Source organism: Lactuca sativa, chromosome 7, assembly GCF_002870075.4.
Source record: "Lactuca sativa cultivar Salinas chromosome 7, Lsat_Salinas_v11, whole genome shotgun sequence".
Lineage (NCBI taxonomy): Eukaryota > Viridiplantae > Streptophyta > Magnoliopsida > Asterales > Asteraceae > Lactuca > Lactuca sativa.
The window spans coordinates 30,126,824-30,143,603 of NC_056629.2; the positions used below are offsets into that span (position 1 = coordinate 30,126,824).

Here is a 16,780-nt window from a genome sequence, read left to right on the forward strand (position 1 = left end):
GTGTCAAAATTGATTTTTTTTCCACAAAAAACACTAAGTTCTCATTTTTTTTTTTCGATTTTGACACTAAATTTAATTTTTTATTTCAATTTTGACACTATGTTTTTTTTGTTCCAATCGAACATCATTTATCAAATTTTGTTCAATTTTGTCTATTTTTCTGTGTAAAAAGAGTGTTTTTTGTATCATTTACCATAATAATTATGATATAAAAGTTCCAATATGCAGATGAGACAGCATGGAAAGCAACTTAAAAAACAAACATGCCATTTGGTGTTAAAATGAAGGGGTTATGCCATTTTAAAAATGGTATATTGCAAGTTTTTGATGGTTTTAATGTCCAATAGCTGTAGCAAAGCAATATCTTCTAGGTTCATAGATGTAACAAAACCAACAAAGTATACTTAGCAAAAATCCTTTAGCTAAATACTAGCTCATATGAGAAAGTTATGAATGTTAAAATTTATGGAAAAATATTGCACGAATCTTATGAGGAAGTTTTACCAAGTATAGAAAAAAATATTTATCAAGTTCCCATGTTTAGGGCTATGTAAAATGGATAATGCTTAACCAAATAAGCTAATTCTTGATCTAAACACGTAACCAATACAAAAGAAATGACGTAACAAGAAAAATAGTTCATGTAGAGCTTAGAAGCAAACAAGAATCTTGAAAAATAAGGCCAAATGGGACAAGGTATGACAAACAGCGCCAAACATGTCCTATGTGTTATACTATTGTAGTAATTGCATTCGGATATGTTATAATATTTATTATAAGTAAAACGATGCAAAAAGTATGGTACTTAGCATATATATGAAAATTTGTAAAGTAGGTTGTTATATTTGATAAAAGGCACAAAATATATTGATATAGTGAGCAATTATTAGATAAACAAAGATATAGTTAAAGTAACTTGGGAATGGATTCTTGTACATACAATACATATGTAAACATTTCCCAAGCATGATCCAATGCATAGAATGCATAGAAATGTATGGGATACACAAAGGTGAAGTATTGGTGTTTGTATCCGGTAACTATAGTATAGTATTTAGGTTATGTTAGTAAATGTAATGTCTGGCTCTTGATTTTAGTTTGTAGCCAAGAAAAAGAGGAAGGATTAACAAAATGAATAAACTCATTTGTTATTGAAATGACAAAGTAATAAGATTAACAAGATGATATTGCTTTCTTTCGGTCTGAAATACAACTTAGGGTTTGCCAAAAGCTTAGCTCGTTTTACGCTTAGTTTAGCATTGGACAATATATAATATTGTAAAGTAAATTTTAAAAAATACATTGGAATAAAACAATTGAAGTACAATGTCTCACTAAGAAGAAAATGGAAAATACCAAGGTTGTTAAAATCCTGATTTGATATTAATTTCTTACGTTTTTAAGATCCTACAAGTCAAACACTACGATCCCGATCTCACCTCATTAGTTTGTTATATAGCCAAGTGTAAAAAATTTGTCTATCCAATGTAAAATCAAGCATCACAAGTTGCAAAAAGTCTTGTAAAAGCATCATCATTTCATCAATATATCTTTAGTTGTATATGATCAAAATGATTTTTTTTTCTAATTAAGTTGTTTTCTTCTTAAATTTTATGGTTCGTAGCAAAAATAATTATGGTTTATGCTTAAGAAGTTAAAGTTGATTCCATTATCGACGTCTTGCGAGCAAATATGAATATGAGTTCATTTTAGTAGAATCTTTTGAACCCGTCCGGTTTTACGATCACGATCTTGCAAAACGTAAAATGATCTTAAGTAAGATAACGATCTTGACAACCTTGGAAAATACATTGTTATAAATATATAAAAAATTGAATTAAATTGTTATAATAAACTGATAAATTAAACTAAACTGTTATTTCTTGTATTTAGCCCAATTTTATCATTACCTTCCCTTTCAACGAAAACCAACCCTAGTTTCACAAGTCCTGTGGCAACCCTTGATGGCCACAAGTGTATCAAGTAATATGTAAATCAGGCATCTACATTAAAATTAAAACTACTAGACGACGTTGTTAAGACTCGTACCCTCACCAATAATCTCCACAAGAACAAGATTCGTCTCGAAAATGGTGAAACCTGTTGATGTCTCTAACAATAATCTTTCTAGTGACAATCTTACTGACAAATTTCAAAAAAGTGTGACAATCTATACAAACCCAAAGATTCTTTTTAACCCTAATCGGAGCTCTTGGAGGAGTAGCAATGAGCCCAAAAGCAATCGCAAGTTTCTCACTATGGTACAACAAAAGCACCTCCTTTTCACTTCTTGTAACATTATGAAGATCGTTTTCCAAAACCGGAACATACCCTTCTTCACGAATCAAATCCATCAACTCCCCAAGTTTTTTAAATATTTCTTCACTCATAAAATGACTTTTATCCCCTACTATGAATGTGTATACCCTATCTTTAACTTCAATCCAACTCATCCCGGGCTCTTTCTTGACCTTACTATCTTTCATCAACCTCCTTGTATCCGCAACCTCTTCCCATAAACCAACCGATGCGTATATATTCGCAAGAAGAGAACGGGTGCCCGATTTTTCCGGTTCAAGAACAAGAAGCTCTCGGGCAGCCCGTTGACCAAGGTCAACGTTTTTATGAGTTCTTGCAGCACCAAGAACCGCCCCCAAACCGAAGCATTAGCCTCAAATGGCATCCGACTTAACAAATCCATCGCCTCATCTAACTTTCCCGAACGCCCAAGAATATCAATCATGCACGCGTAATGTTCTTGCGTTGGCTTAATTCCGAAAACGCCCTCCATTGTTTCGAAGTATGTTTTCGCTTGGGTTACCAACCCTGCGTGGTTACAAGCCGATAGGACGCTAGCTAGAGTCACGTTGTTGGGGGCAATTCCGTCTTTTAACATTTTGTCAAAAAGCGAAAGTGCTTCTTTCCCGTATCCATGTTGGGCAAGTCCACCAATCATAGCGGACCATGAGACGATACCCTTTTCGGGAACTTCGAAGAAAGCACGACTAGCATCCTCTATACTTCCACATCTAGCATACATGTCGACAAGAGAATTCGCAGTAAAAACATCGGATAAAAAACCGGATTTTAACGTATGAACGTGGATTTGTTTACCTTGTTCATAAGCAGATAAAATAGTCGAAGCCTTTAGAAGAGAGCTACAAATGTAAGAATCAGGCTTAAGCTCCAAATCTTGCATTTTTAAATATAGTTTTATAGCTTCTTCCCCTTGTCCCAATTGAGCATACCCATTTATCAAAGATGTAAAAGTCGCCAAGTCAGCGGTATCCAATTCGTCAAATAACATTTTTGCCATTTCCACATGACCACATTTTGAATAAGAAACAATGAGGTTGTTTATGACAAAAGGGTCCGATTGGAATCCAGATTTTAAAGAAAATCCATGAATTTGTTCACTAACATAAACATCTTGCAAATTAGCTGAAGATTTTAGGATTTTAATTAAAGTGGTTTCATCAAATCCGATTTCGTCCATGTGTTTAGCAAAAAGGGTCATAGCTTCAATGTCATTTCCGTTTTCACAGTGTCCAGATAACAAAGCGTTTAATGCAATCAACTCTTTTTTTGGCATCATATCATATACCCTTTGAGCATCATCCATTTCACCACATTTTGAATATATATCAATAAGCCCACAACAAAGATGAAGATCCAATTCTATTTCTGATTTTGTAAGAAAGGAATGGACCTGTTGGCCCAAATATTGGAGACCTAATCCAGAACAAGCTTTAAGAACACTCGAATAAGTAAACTTATTCGGTGTGATTCCTGACCTTTTCATCATAAAAAATAACTCCAAACATAAATTATAGTATTCATGAAGAACACATTCAGCAATGATTGCATTCCATGAGACTATATCAGGGTTAGGAATGTGGTCAAAGACTGTTTTAGCATCTTCAAGGTCTCCAACTTTTGAGTACATATCAACAAGTGCATTACACGAAAAGGGATCAGAAGTGTACCCATGTTTGATTAAATACCCATGAATTTTTGCCCTTTGGATTATATCTTGTAAACCTGTGCATGCATTGATTATAGTTGATAAACTAAACTCATCTGGGATCAATCCATTACCAAACATATCTTGAAATAAATCAATTGCTTCTTTAAAGAAATCACCCTGTTTATAACAAGAAAACATTGCATTCCAAGAAACTACGTTTCGGTTTCTGTCTGGAATCTGATAAAAAAGCCTCCTTGAATAAAAAAAACTCACCACATTTTGCATATAAATCAACCAATGTATTGGCAACAAAAACATCATTTTGGAAACCAGTCAGTATAACGATTCCATGTATCTGTTTCCCTCCAATAATATCCTTCTTCATGGAGCAAGCTTTGAGGAAACTAGGGAATGTGAACTCCTTACATCTAATACCCAACGAGTGCATCTCTATAAAAGCCAAAAGCGCCTCTTTACCGAGACCATTTTTGGCATACCCTGATATCAAAGTGGACCAAGCAACCAAATCTGGTTCAGGACTTTCATCGAGCAACTTGCGTGCAGAGTCAAAAGCTAGACACTTTGAATATAAATTAACCAGATGATTCCTGTGTTTTGGACTATTCTCCAATCTGACTTTGATGAGGTGGGTATGGATCTGTAGCCCAGGATAGAGCGACTTGGTTTGACAGCATTGAGATAAGAGTTTAGAGTAGGAAATCGAGTTAGGTGTCCATTCAACATCGTGGGCGACGTTTAAGGTTAGCTGTAGTCTGTGGATTTTCAGTGATTATTGTCAGAGATTGTATGCACCTAGCGAAGAAGAAAATGGATTTGTAGAGTTGAATTTGTCGTTGAAGGAGATTGTGGAGGGAAAATAATCGCCGAAGATACATGGGTCGGATCCCATACACTGATACACACACAGCACATGTTTTATATCGTATATTTGTATCCTAGGGAATACACACCAATTTTTATATATACCCTTTAGCTTTTAATAAAGTTTGAATCAGTCCCTTTAGTTATTTAGGATGCCTTCAAAAAATTCATTTTAAATACAAGAGTTGATAGAATGTTGCACACCTGTCTATAATTTGGTAAAATCAAATAGTATATCTTAAGATTAGAGTTGCAATAATCAATATTGCTATTTGAAGTGAAATTACATTCTCGTCTCTAACTTTAATTACTTTTTTGTAAGTATTTGTTTGATGGGCGAAAACACAAAAGAATATCAAAAACCTATGTTTAGGGCCCAATTCAAACCTTTTAAAAGACAATTTACTTTTCCAGGTTTCCAGGTTTGTTCAGACCTCCTTTAGGCCCAACTCAAACACTTTAAAAGAAAATGTACTTTTCCAGGCTTTCAGGTTTGCTCAAACCTCTAAATCATTTCATGTAGATCAAATAAAATATTGAATAATAACCATTTACGTTAATTTTAAATTAAGAAATTATATAATATTCATTTTATGGTTTAACCCATTAAATCATTTCATATAATAAATTGTCCATATGAATCATATTAAACGTTTAAAGTGGAGTAAAACTGTAAAAGCTATTGAATTTTAAGGTTTTTGTTACTTATAAATAGGAAGGTGGTGGGAAGATTTGTTATAGATTGTTTAAGCAATCAAAGCTTTCAGCTCTCATTCAAACATTGTTGAGTGGAATTATTGAGTAAGAAAAGCTAATATTTTTTCTTTTTTACTTTTTCATTTTTATCGGTCCCACTTAGATAATGAATAATATTGTTCTCTGTTTTAGACTCGTCAGATTCTCTACCATCAACCGTACAAGCTTTTTTGTACATGCGTGTACACATTACAAATGTATGCACATTAATCCTCATAAGCTGTTTGTTTTCCTTCTCCAACAACAACATGAATTTTTAACAAGTTATTCACTAAAATAACTATGAATTGGCCACAAGATGGGGTCTTTTTAAGTTGTTGTTTCCCTTCTCTATAACTAAATAAATACAATATCATTACTGATTCAACAAAACAAGAAATTTAAAATATTTAAAATCGAAGATCTTTTGTAAACTTACTAGGATATAATTCATGATATATGCTAGATCACCATCTTTGTATATATTTTCAATATTTTTTATTCTATAGATATTGTTTATGAAAGTTTCGACAATATATATTGTATGTTTTTTTTTTTTCCGTCCATCTCCAAGGATCCATTATATATACAAAACTAATAAAGCTCGTGAGTAATTAGTGAATTCATTTGCAGGCTAATTATATAACTGATTGGCCATAATAAAGTTGGTTCGTGAAAAATAAGTTGCTTTCACAAAACTGTATCAAGCTAAAAATACAGTTGTTATTTTTAAATAAGACTCCACACTTTATTATTTATGTATAAGTTCATATATATTTTTTATTATTTAAGTTTTTGAATATACTCATAAGTAATAATATTTTCTAATGATTTTCTAGAATTTTTTTCCCCTTTTGCGAGTTACTTTTATGAAAGTATTAAAAGTCATTAGTATCGAGATCACAATTTAGAGAAAATGACAAAAATAGCCATTTACACTAATTGCATTACAAAAATAGCGAAAAAAAAATCGAAATTACAAAATTAGCCAGCCATTTCGCAGATGGAGATGCCCCATCTGCGAAATCAACATCTCATCTGCGAATGTACAAGCACCTAAAGCATAGCTGTGCTTTAGGTGCTTGTACATTTGCAGATGAGATGTCCCATCTGCGAAATTGATGTCTATCTGCGAAATCCCCTTCTCTTTCACTATATAAACGGTTTTTTTTTCTCCATTTTCACCCTTCTCTACACAAAAACTCTCTCTATCTTTGGGCTTCTCTCGGAATTTTGGCTAGTTTTTGAAGAAAATGGAGGATTATGTCAACAATCCCGCAAATATGGTTAGATTTTAACTCTTTTAATGTTTAAACTTTTTTTTATTTTATCATTTATTGTATTATTTAGTGTTAAAAAAGGGTAATTTTGTTGTGTTTGATAGTTTTAATATTTCTTTAGTATACTTGAAGTTTAAATGTTATTTTGTTAGTGTTTGTTTGAATGTACAAGTAGAGACTGCGTAGATAATGTTTACAATTTGTTATTTTTGTTGTTTGTTTAGTTGTTGTATAACCTGAAAACTTGTATATTCTTATCGTATAATTGTTTATATAAAGTGAAAAATAGTTAAATTATAGTATGTGCAAAATAGTCGTTTGTATATATATTTGTCGTATAAGTATAACATTTGTATAAGTTGAAAATTTGTCGTATATATATTGTTAGAAATTGTTTGTGTTTGTCGTATAAGTTGAAAATTTGTATAAAGTTGTCGTATAACTTGCAAAATTGTTAAGGAGGAATACAAGTCATTAAGTAACGAGTTGGAATTCCAGTTTGAAGCCCCTTGGAATATTTTGAAATATATTTCGTTTGTTTAAAATCTACTTTAGTTTATTATGTGAGTACTAGGTTATTTTCATTTACTAGGTTATTTTCATGTATTTCGTATGTATTTCGTTTGTTTAAAATCTATTTTAGTTTATTATGTGAGTACTAGGTTATTTTCATGTACTAGGTTATTTTTATATATTTCGTATGTATTTCGTTTGTTTAAAATTTATTTTAGTTTATTATGTGAGCAACTCGTATGATTAATTTGAATAAATAAATGCCCATTGTATTAGTTTTCACAATACATTAGAATACATTAGTAACAAGGATTCCATGAACCATTAAAAACATTACAACAATTACATGAAAAACAACGACATAATACGAACAAAGCATTAACGTAAAACACAAGTCCATGGGTTATTCTTAACAGAAATTAGAGTGGTCTACATGAAATACTGTTTATCTTTAACAACCTTCCAAACTTCCTCGTATTCGAAGTCTCTGCCGTCATGCTCACAGATGTAAAAATCTGTAACAACTTCCAAGAACTCTTCTTCGTTACGATAACGAACATTGTTACTTTTCGCATAATTACATGCTCGATTGAACCATGTCACTTCTTCCTTTACATCCATCCACTTAGTAACAACATCTGATTTTTCTCTTTTTTGTCCTTCTCCCATCTCATGGTTAAACGAAGATGTTATGCGAGTCCATTCATCACCACTTAGGCAATGCGGGGGGGCAAGTAACGATACACCATCCTTAACACTTAGCCAGCATCGTGTTAGAACTAACACCTCGTTTGTCGTCCATGGCCTTTCAGAATTGGAACCAGGTACTTCATTCGAAGAACTTGCTGCATTCGACGACATTTCTAATAATGGGAGTTCGTTTCGTTTAGGTGATTTGGGTGTTTGGTTTTTAGATCTTAAACATCTATTTATATAAATAAATAGACTATAAATTAATACTTTGACTACGAAATGGTTATATTTGGACTACGATTTTCAGCTTTATGCAGTGTTTTATCATGTCAAACTGTCATTTATCTCTTGTCACTTAAGGGTCCCACTACGATGTGCAGGTTACTACAGTGACTTGTCACTACTGTCTAGTCATTTCAAAGTTGGACTTCTCATTACTGTCTAGTATGTATAAATACCACTTATAGCTCCAGTTTAATACAATATCGACTTTATTATGAGTTCCTCACACAAATTCGAAATTTGCTCATGCAACGAAGTACATTGTTACTATTGTGATTCGGTAGACCCTTTTTTTACACCCTCTTCAGCTGGGCCATATATGTCACATGAAAATTTTGAAGAATTAAAGAAGGCTGAAGCACAACAAGAAGAGGACAAAGAGTCATCCCGACTTCTCACTCAACTTGCTAATGATATTGAATCGGAATGCAAACAAGCTCAAGAATGGATTGACCTCAATCAAAACAAAATCAAAGAGCATAAAGATTGGATAAAAAAGAGTAAGAAGGCAATCAAAACGACTGAAAAACGGCTTGCTGAGAAGGATGAGCAGTTGATACACATTATGGTAAAAAATGATCGTTTCGAAGACAAAATGAGAATTAGGGATGACTATATAACAATGGAGAAAGAGAAGTACCCATTGCAGTTCCCTGAGTTTAAAAATTAGTTACAAAGTTGTTGTAATATTATCATGAAACAAATTAGGTTGCAAAAGGATCGTTTGTTATTTTTTTAAATAACATGTTGTAACTGTTAAAAAAATCTGCAAACTATATTTTATAATATAAAGGCTTCATTCATTGTTATAATCAACAAACTTAACTAAAATATGAAAGCATAGCAATGTCTTGTAAGAGTTAATAAAAATATTACAATACATAATAAGTAAACAACTCATCATTACTCTTAATTTCAAGGTTGTTTTATATCAAAATCAGCGTTATAGGTTTGTGAGCAACCCGCTGAACCACCAATATTATATGCCATTTCTGCAATAGAAATTATGTGACATGCTCTGCTACCGGACGCCCTTCCAGTACAATTATTTCTCTTGTGTCCTAGTTGACTACATGTAGAACACTCTTTTATAATTGGACCCTCGCCTTGGGATGGAAAGTGGTCTGTATTTCTTGGCCTGCCTGGCTGACGTTTATCCATTATAGGTGGCTTAACAATCATCAAATCATAAGGGATCTCCCATTCGGATGGCTTTGGCAGAGGGTTTATTGATTCCTCATATGTTTTCCTCAGTGTTTCGGTAAGGTAAGCATTTAATGCAAACCTCGAGCGGTCTTGGTAATTGTTCACTGTTAAACATCTTATGACATGACCACAAGGTATCCCATCAAGTTGTCAATGCCTACATGTACATGTCATATGTTGAAAATCAACAATCACATTTTGTGCCCCCTTTTTGACCTCGCATTTCGTATTTGAGATCATGCGAACATCCCATTTGGTAAAAGTTTTCATGTTTTCTTTTACAACTTCATCCGCCCAAGGGGTAAGTATTGTTGTTGCTTCCGCTAAAAAAACAGCCAAAATGAAGAAGTTAAGATCAATAACATCAAAACTAATAAAACATTAATATTACAAATTTACTTAATACCTGCAAAATTACGTCTTTGAAACCACCATTGTTGCATTGTAGCACGAAAAAAATCGATCAACATAAGTATTGGCACCTTACGTGCGTGTCTAGATAATGCATTTATAGACTCCGCACTGTTGGACGACATAAGATTGTATCGGTTCCCTTTAAAATGTGCCCTTGACCAGGTTTCTAGATTTATACTTTTTAAGTACTCCCATACTGGTTCTTTTGTCTTTTTCATAACATCCATGGCAGCATCAAAAGCATCAACTGTGTACGCCGTACACGCCTCCCAAAAAATTCCTTTAACCGTCTTACTCTTGCCGAATCTAGATACTATGTCGAAATACAAATGGACACCACATATTCCATGATGAGCGTGAGGAAAAATGTTGGCAACGGATGTTGCTATAGATGGAGACCTATCATATATAATTGTAAGCTCCTGCATATTTCCTATGCAATCATGTAGTTTTTGAAAAAACCATGTCCAAGAATCGGTACACTCTTTTTGCATATACCATATGCAACCGATAATATTTGGTTTTGTCTGTCCTTAGTAACTGCAAGTAACATGGTACCTTTGAACTCGCCCTTTAGGTGAGCTCCATCTACTACTAGGGTCGGCTTACAAAAATTGACAAAAGCGCGTACCTACAATACATTGTATATCTATTCAAATACACCAAAATAAATATTAAAAAATTAATATAATATGATAATACTAACCGAGCAACCGAGTGCGACGTACAAAAACTCAAAGCGATCATCAGCATCTGTTTTAATATGTGTGACATTACCCGGATTATGTTTGGCCAAGTTGTGACAATACGCCGGAAGTTTGGTAAAAGAATCCTCTTTCGTACCCCTTAACGACAACAATGCATATTGCTTCGCACGCCATGCCTGATGGTATGAAATATTGATATTCAATTGAGCATTCATATCATTAACAATTTCTTTTCCCCGATAAACTCTACTATAGTCTTCAGCCAAAACATCAGCAACATATTCACCCAAAACATATTTGTTTGCTTGTCGATGATTAGGTTGCAATAATGTTGAATAACATGTGTGTACATCAACATATTTATTCACTTGGAAAAGTCCATCAGAATCTTTAATTGCTTTTGCTCTTAGTAACCAAGAACAATTTTTCGAAACACACACAGCTTCATACCTTGATTTGGTGGATCTACTTGTCCTCGTCTGGAAACCTTCTCGAAGACATTTTTTACCAATACACCGCTTTAAAAGTTCTTTGTTCTTAAATATACTCTCACATTGAATCTTTTGAAGATTCATGTCTACCATCTGTGTTGGGATATCTTCATTAATATCAACTGGCCATGCTGGTACAGGGGGCATACCGTGAAAAAGGTTATCGGGAAACTTAGCTTTAACTTCATCACCCAACTCATCTCTATCGGAATTGCTTTGTAGCTCGGTTATATCTAAACATACATCACCAACATCAACATAATGCCCGCAAACATGATTTTTTTCATTTTTTTGACTTGAATTTTTTTTCTTTTTAGTTTTATCTACCACACGCCTACTTATAACTTTAACTTCTTGTTCGGCAACATCATCACAACGACCACCCACATCATCAAGATAAGTACCAACATCATCATCACCAACATGCTTGTAATTCTCAGGATCCACATAGTGAACAGGTGAATAAATAACATTAACATTTTCAGCAACACTGTGAAACTGAGGTACACTAGGAGTATTGAAAGTACCTATCGGATTGTTGCTCCCTTTATAACTGCATAAATTACCAACAAGCTGGTTTCCAATTTCACCACCCCCATTAACCTCCTCAACTTCATCAACCACCACAAACACTTTCACAGCCCTTCCTCCACTACATTTGATTACATTTATCAACATTCTAACATCCATGTCTTCAACTATAGCTATATAATAATTTAATTCAGGATGGTGGAAACGAAGACTAATTCTATATTTGTCTAACAAACCAATTTTGTTTCTTACCAAAGATACAAAATTACTATAATTAATATACTCAGAAAATATCAAAGCAAGTTTAGAAATACCTCCTTGTGGACATATGTATTCCAGATTAGTTCCATTAACTTGCCATCTCCCACCGGTTACAAGACAAGCCAAATATTCAATCATTTTTTGAGCAAATTGTAGAGAAAGTTCCTAAACAAATAACAACCAAAATGATATTTTTCTACAAAACTTTTTATATAGCAACATGATTTCGTAGTCAAACCAATTCATTTCATAGTCAAACTAAAAAAAAATACAAAAAAAAACCACAATTTCGCAGATAGAATGAGAGTAAATCGCAGATGGACCTATTCCATCTGCGATTTTACCCCTATATATACAGAAAAAAAATTAAAAAAAAAATTAAAAGCACCTGCGAATGTACAAGCACCTAAAGCACAACTGTGCTTTAGGTGCTTGTACATTCACAGATGAGATGCTGATTTCGCAGATGGGGCATCTCCATCTGCGAAATTGTGGGCTAATTTTGTAATTTTGATTTTTTTTTGGCTATTTTTATAATCCCATTAGTATAAATGACTATTTTTGTCATTTTCTCCACAATTTATCCCGCAAGATTAAAACTTATTTATGAATAAAATTTAATAAAAAAAGTAGAAGGTTCAACTGGTCACATTTTAAAACTTGGAGTACTTAAATGGAAACTATCCCAAACCCGAAATCCCCAAAATGCAGTCGAATCCCCGTTGTCTATTAGGGTTAGGGTTTATCGATTGGTGGGGAGTAACTAGTCAACTGACCGACTGAACTTCGATTCCACGGTTGCGATGTCGACAGCGGCGGAGACAGAAATTGATATTAAACAACCAGAACAGGTAGCTCGAGTAGTAACGAAGAGGAAGCCTGTTTTTGTGAAGGTCGGTGATCTAAAACCTGGAACCAACGGCCACACACTCGCCGTCAAAGTCTTGTCTGCCACCACCGTCTTAGACAAGAAATCACGCTATACGTCGTCGTACACTAGTCGCCCCGGAGCTGCTCATACTCGCATCTCCGAGTGCCTTATCGGCGATGAAACCGGCACCGTTCTTTTCACTGCTCGTAACGATCAAGGTCTCTCTCTCTCTCTCTATATCTATCTATCTCTCCCTCTCTCTATATCTATCTCTTTAACGCCTTTTATATGATACTTTCTTCGATCTACAAGTACATGACTTTTATCGATCTGTATCTGTAATTACAGTGTTCAATCTAACCGATTGTACCCGAGGCTTGCATTTGAGCTTTCAATTAACTTTTCGTACCTCGTCTTGCAATTTTTTTGTGGCATAAATAATGATATTGAATACAAATTAATTTCTTTTTGCTGTTCTTCAAGCTAATGATATACTCTTGAATCAATGCAACAATTGAATTACTTATTTGGGAAAGCAAAGTAATATAGCTATGAAATGTTTGCATATTCTAAACAATTATATGTTCATTGCAGTTGATTTGATGAAGCCTGAAACAACTGTAATAATACGTAATGCAAAGATTGACATGTTCAAAGGCTCCATGAGACTTGCTGTGGATAAATGGGGACGCATTGAAGTTACAGAACCTGCAAGTTTCACTGTGAAAGAGGATAACAACTTGTCTCTGATCGAGTATGAGTTGGTGAATGTTGAAGAATGAATTGAATTTAATTAATGGTATGTGGTATGATTGTTCTTGTGACTTGTGGGTTTTTTGATATACAACTACAAAAGGTTTGGTTTAACCTTTTCGTGTTGATATCCTCGTATAACACGTATTAGAATTTTACCCTAATGTCATTTTAAGTGGTTTATCTTTTGAAATGATTACATTGGTTGATTCCAAGAAATTATGCTTGTTTGTAGTAGTTTATTGAATGTGAAAGCAAAAAAAAAGTGTAAGATTTGAGTGTTAATAGCAACTTATTAAAGATCATGTGTTTGTGATTCTTGCACTTTTCTAGTCCAAATGTTGAGGTCCTTTTGCCTAGCCTTGTTACAAATGACTAGATGGTTAAGACAAACTTTCTAGGGCTATATTGAATAATGAAGATGAAATGGTTAAGACAAACTTTCTAGGGCTATATTGAATAATGAAGATGAAGATGACATTTCTTTAAATAAAATGATTATTATTTTATGTCATTTTGCACTTTTCAAAAAGCATACCGACTATTTTTGTCAAATATTTCTAAACAAATATAAATTACAGCTTCCAGTTTTGAGATTGCAACTTCCAGCTACCAACTTCCAGTCGACTGTCTCTTAGGTGCTGTTTGTTTTTTCTAAAAAACCTCTTATAACCGCTTATTGCTGCGCCGTATAGTAAACGCGTAGCACTTGACATTTTCGCAGCTGTTTGTTTTTAAGAAGACTTCTGACTTAAACACTGTTGCGTGTGTGTTGCGTGGCGCAACACTTGATCCTTTGCTTCAAACCTCTTCACGCTTTACTTTAATTTAATGCAACAGTCTGTAGAGGTTAAAAAACAAATTTTTTATTACATGTTACAGCCGTTTGGTCCCCTTTTCTGCTATAGAGGGTTGCAGAGATGGTCTGCAGACTTCAGACGTTTTTGCTTCGAAAAAACAAATCGCATCTTAGTTTTATCAATTTTTTTTTCTAGGTCAACAAAGTTCGTTTGTATATGATGTTTATTCTCGTTGTCCAAGAAAAAAAACATGGATCGTGTTTTGAGGGCCTAGTAGTTCAATTAAACATTTAATGTGCTCCCTACCTTAACAAGACATTTTTTTTGGAGTAGGTATATATAATGGTAGTAGAGGGGAACAACAAGGGATCCATGATTTTCATTCCGTACATATTGTATAATATAATAAATAAATTATTTATATATTAAAACACTATGATAACAATTGCCTATAGATATTTTCCATGTTTAACTACTTTAAACAAACCATGTATTAAACTATTTGATCTTGTAATATATTTATTGACAAAAACTACATACACACTTTAAAATTATATTTCAACAAAAAGCGAACATATTTGTCACAAATTTCATCATTAATTTTGCGTATTTCATCATCATTTGATTTATTTGCATCTTATCATCTATACAAAGGATACAACCATGGGTTGAACTACATTTTCACACATTTTGAATCCAAAACCTTATATGATCAAATATATTGACCAACGATGAAGAAACACAACCTCTTCATTCACTATCTTGAGTGGCTTTTACTTCTACTCATCTTCACTAAAATGTTCAACAAATTGGGAACACAAACCCCATGAGAATTTTCAATTTGATGATCATTAGACGATACCTTGGAGCTTTGGGATCTTTGTTGTGGTGGTATGCACGATGCTCTTGTAAAGTATAAGGTTCTATTGTCTCGTGGTTTGATTCCTATTAATCGACCTAGAGACACACTGTTGTCTTGAAAGAACGACACCGTTGACTGCAAAAGGCAGAAACACTCATATACAGTTTACCACATTATAAGAACTGAATCGAAGAATACAAGTAACAAAATGTGAATACCTCCGTGTCTAAGTTGGATGATGAAAATGAAGAAAAACTTGAACATGGACCATGAAAAGTGTTTGGTTCTCTTGCGTCCACAACACCTTCAACACTAAGTCTCATGTTCATACTTCCAAGCCCAAAAGGCCATCCATTTGGCACCTCATGACCCTACAAATGAAAGGCTTCCAAAATTTCTTTAAGATCTTCATCGTTTTGGGAACAAATTTTATGAACTATTCATAACTTTAGTACAGTTTGTGTGTTGTTTTATTTGAATCTCAAACAGTGTAAGTTCAATGTGTATACAGTTAAATTCGTAACAACCGGAGAAAATCGTTCATGAATCTTGGCTCCTAAAAAGACTTCAATCTACTGATTTAATTCACATAATTAACAGATAAATTACTCCAATCACTTGTTTCAAAATCAAGATCATCAAGAAAAGAAACTAAGATTGGCGTTCCGTTTTTCCCTCAATACCACACGCACACACAGAAAGTGTTCATATGAGTAAGTGAAATGAATCTACAATCCTATAAACTAGTGGAAGAAAAAAAAAAACTCATAATTGATCACAAACCATAAGAAACAAACCACAAAATTGAACGACAAACTTATTAGTTTCCTATCATAATCAAGACTGATAGTTAATACATTAGGGAGTAGAATTGATGAATTACAAGATGGGTTACCTGGATAATCATTAAGGAATGCTCGAAGAGATTAAAGAACGTGAAGAAGGTTAATGAAGATGAAGTAAAGCTTGTAATTATTCTTCTGGAAGTGAATCTGACATGTGAAGAACACGAGTGATGACTAAGAAGGAGTCGTCTACCCAAAATTTCTGCAATTAAAAACAAGTTTGACAAGTGGCTGTTTTCGTAGGCCCTATATATATATATATATATATATATATATATATATATATATATATATATATATATATATATATATATATATATATATATATATATATATATATATATATATATATATATATATATATATATGTGTGTGTGTGTGTGGTGGTGGTGGTGGGACGAAGAGAAAGAAAGTGACACTGTGAGAGACAAATTGGTAGAGAGAATTCATCAATGAATATTAAAGGATGTCATGCAAAACATGAGCAATTTAATATATGTTACCACGAATTTTTATGATGCATTGATATAAATTTATTAGTTTAATGTGCCATGTTAAAAATAATTGAAGTTATAAAATACTAAAAAAAGTTATATACACTAAAGAACAATATCATGTGTGCTATATATTAGCCTATTAGGGTGCATTTTCGGATTAACCAATTTGGTTAAATAAAATTCTCCACTC

At 33.3% G+C, this 16,780-nt stretch overlaps 3 protein-coding genes and 1 pseudogene across 3 annotated transcripts; 1 reads left to right on the forward strand and 3 right to left on the reverse strand.

Moving 5' to 3' along the window:
• Positions 1-1,804: 1,804 nt before the first annotated feature.
• On the reverse strand, positions 1,805-4,900 carry LOC111884680 (pentatricopeptide repeat-containing protein At5g04780, mitochondrial-like; annotated as a pseudogene).
• A 5,855-nt stretch (positions 4,901-10,755) lies between these two features.
• On the reverse strand, positions 10,756-11,887 carry LOC128127098 (uncharacterized). Its single transcript, XM_052765451.1, has 2 exons — positions 11,130-11,887; positions 10,756-10,855 (listed from the first exon to the last, which is right to left on the reverse strand). The coding sequence occupies exons 1-2, from the start codon at positions 11,858-11,860 to the stop codon at positions 10,819-10,821; spliced, it is 768 nt and encodes a 255-aa protein (XP_052621411.1). The 5' UTR covers positions 11,861-11,887; the 3' UTR covers positions 10,756-10,818.
• A 792-nt stretch (positions 11,888-12,679) lies between these two features.
• Positions 12,680-13,714, forward strand: LOC111884666 (uncharacterized protein At4g28440). Its single transcript, XM_023880966.3, has 2 exons — positions 12,680-13,051; positions 13,428-13,714. The coding sequence occupies exons 1-2, from the start codon at positions 12,766-12,768 to the stop codon at positions 13,613-13,615; spliced, it is 474 nt and encodes a 157-aa protein (XP_023736734.1). The 5' UTR covers positions 12,680-12,765; the 3' UTR covers positions 13,616-13,714.
• A 1,209-nt stretch (positions 13,715-14,923) lies between these two features.
• On the reverse strand, positions 14,924-16,313 carry LOC111884670 (uncharacterized). The gene is made up of 3 exons (XM_023880971.3): positions 16,144-16,313; positions 15,467-15,619; positions 14,924-15,383 (listed from the first exon to the last, which is right to left on the reverse strand). Exons 1-3 carry the CDS (start codon positions 16,153-16,155, stop codon positions 15,144-15,146), a joined length of 405 nt encoding a protein of 134 aa, XP_023736739.1. The 5' UTR covers positions 16,156-16,313; the 3' UTR covers positions 14,924-15,143.
• Between the last annotated feature and the right edge of the window lie 467 nt (positions 16,314-16,780).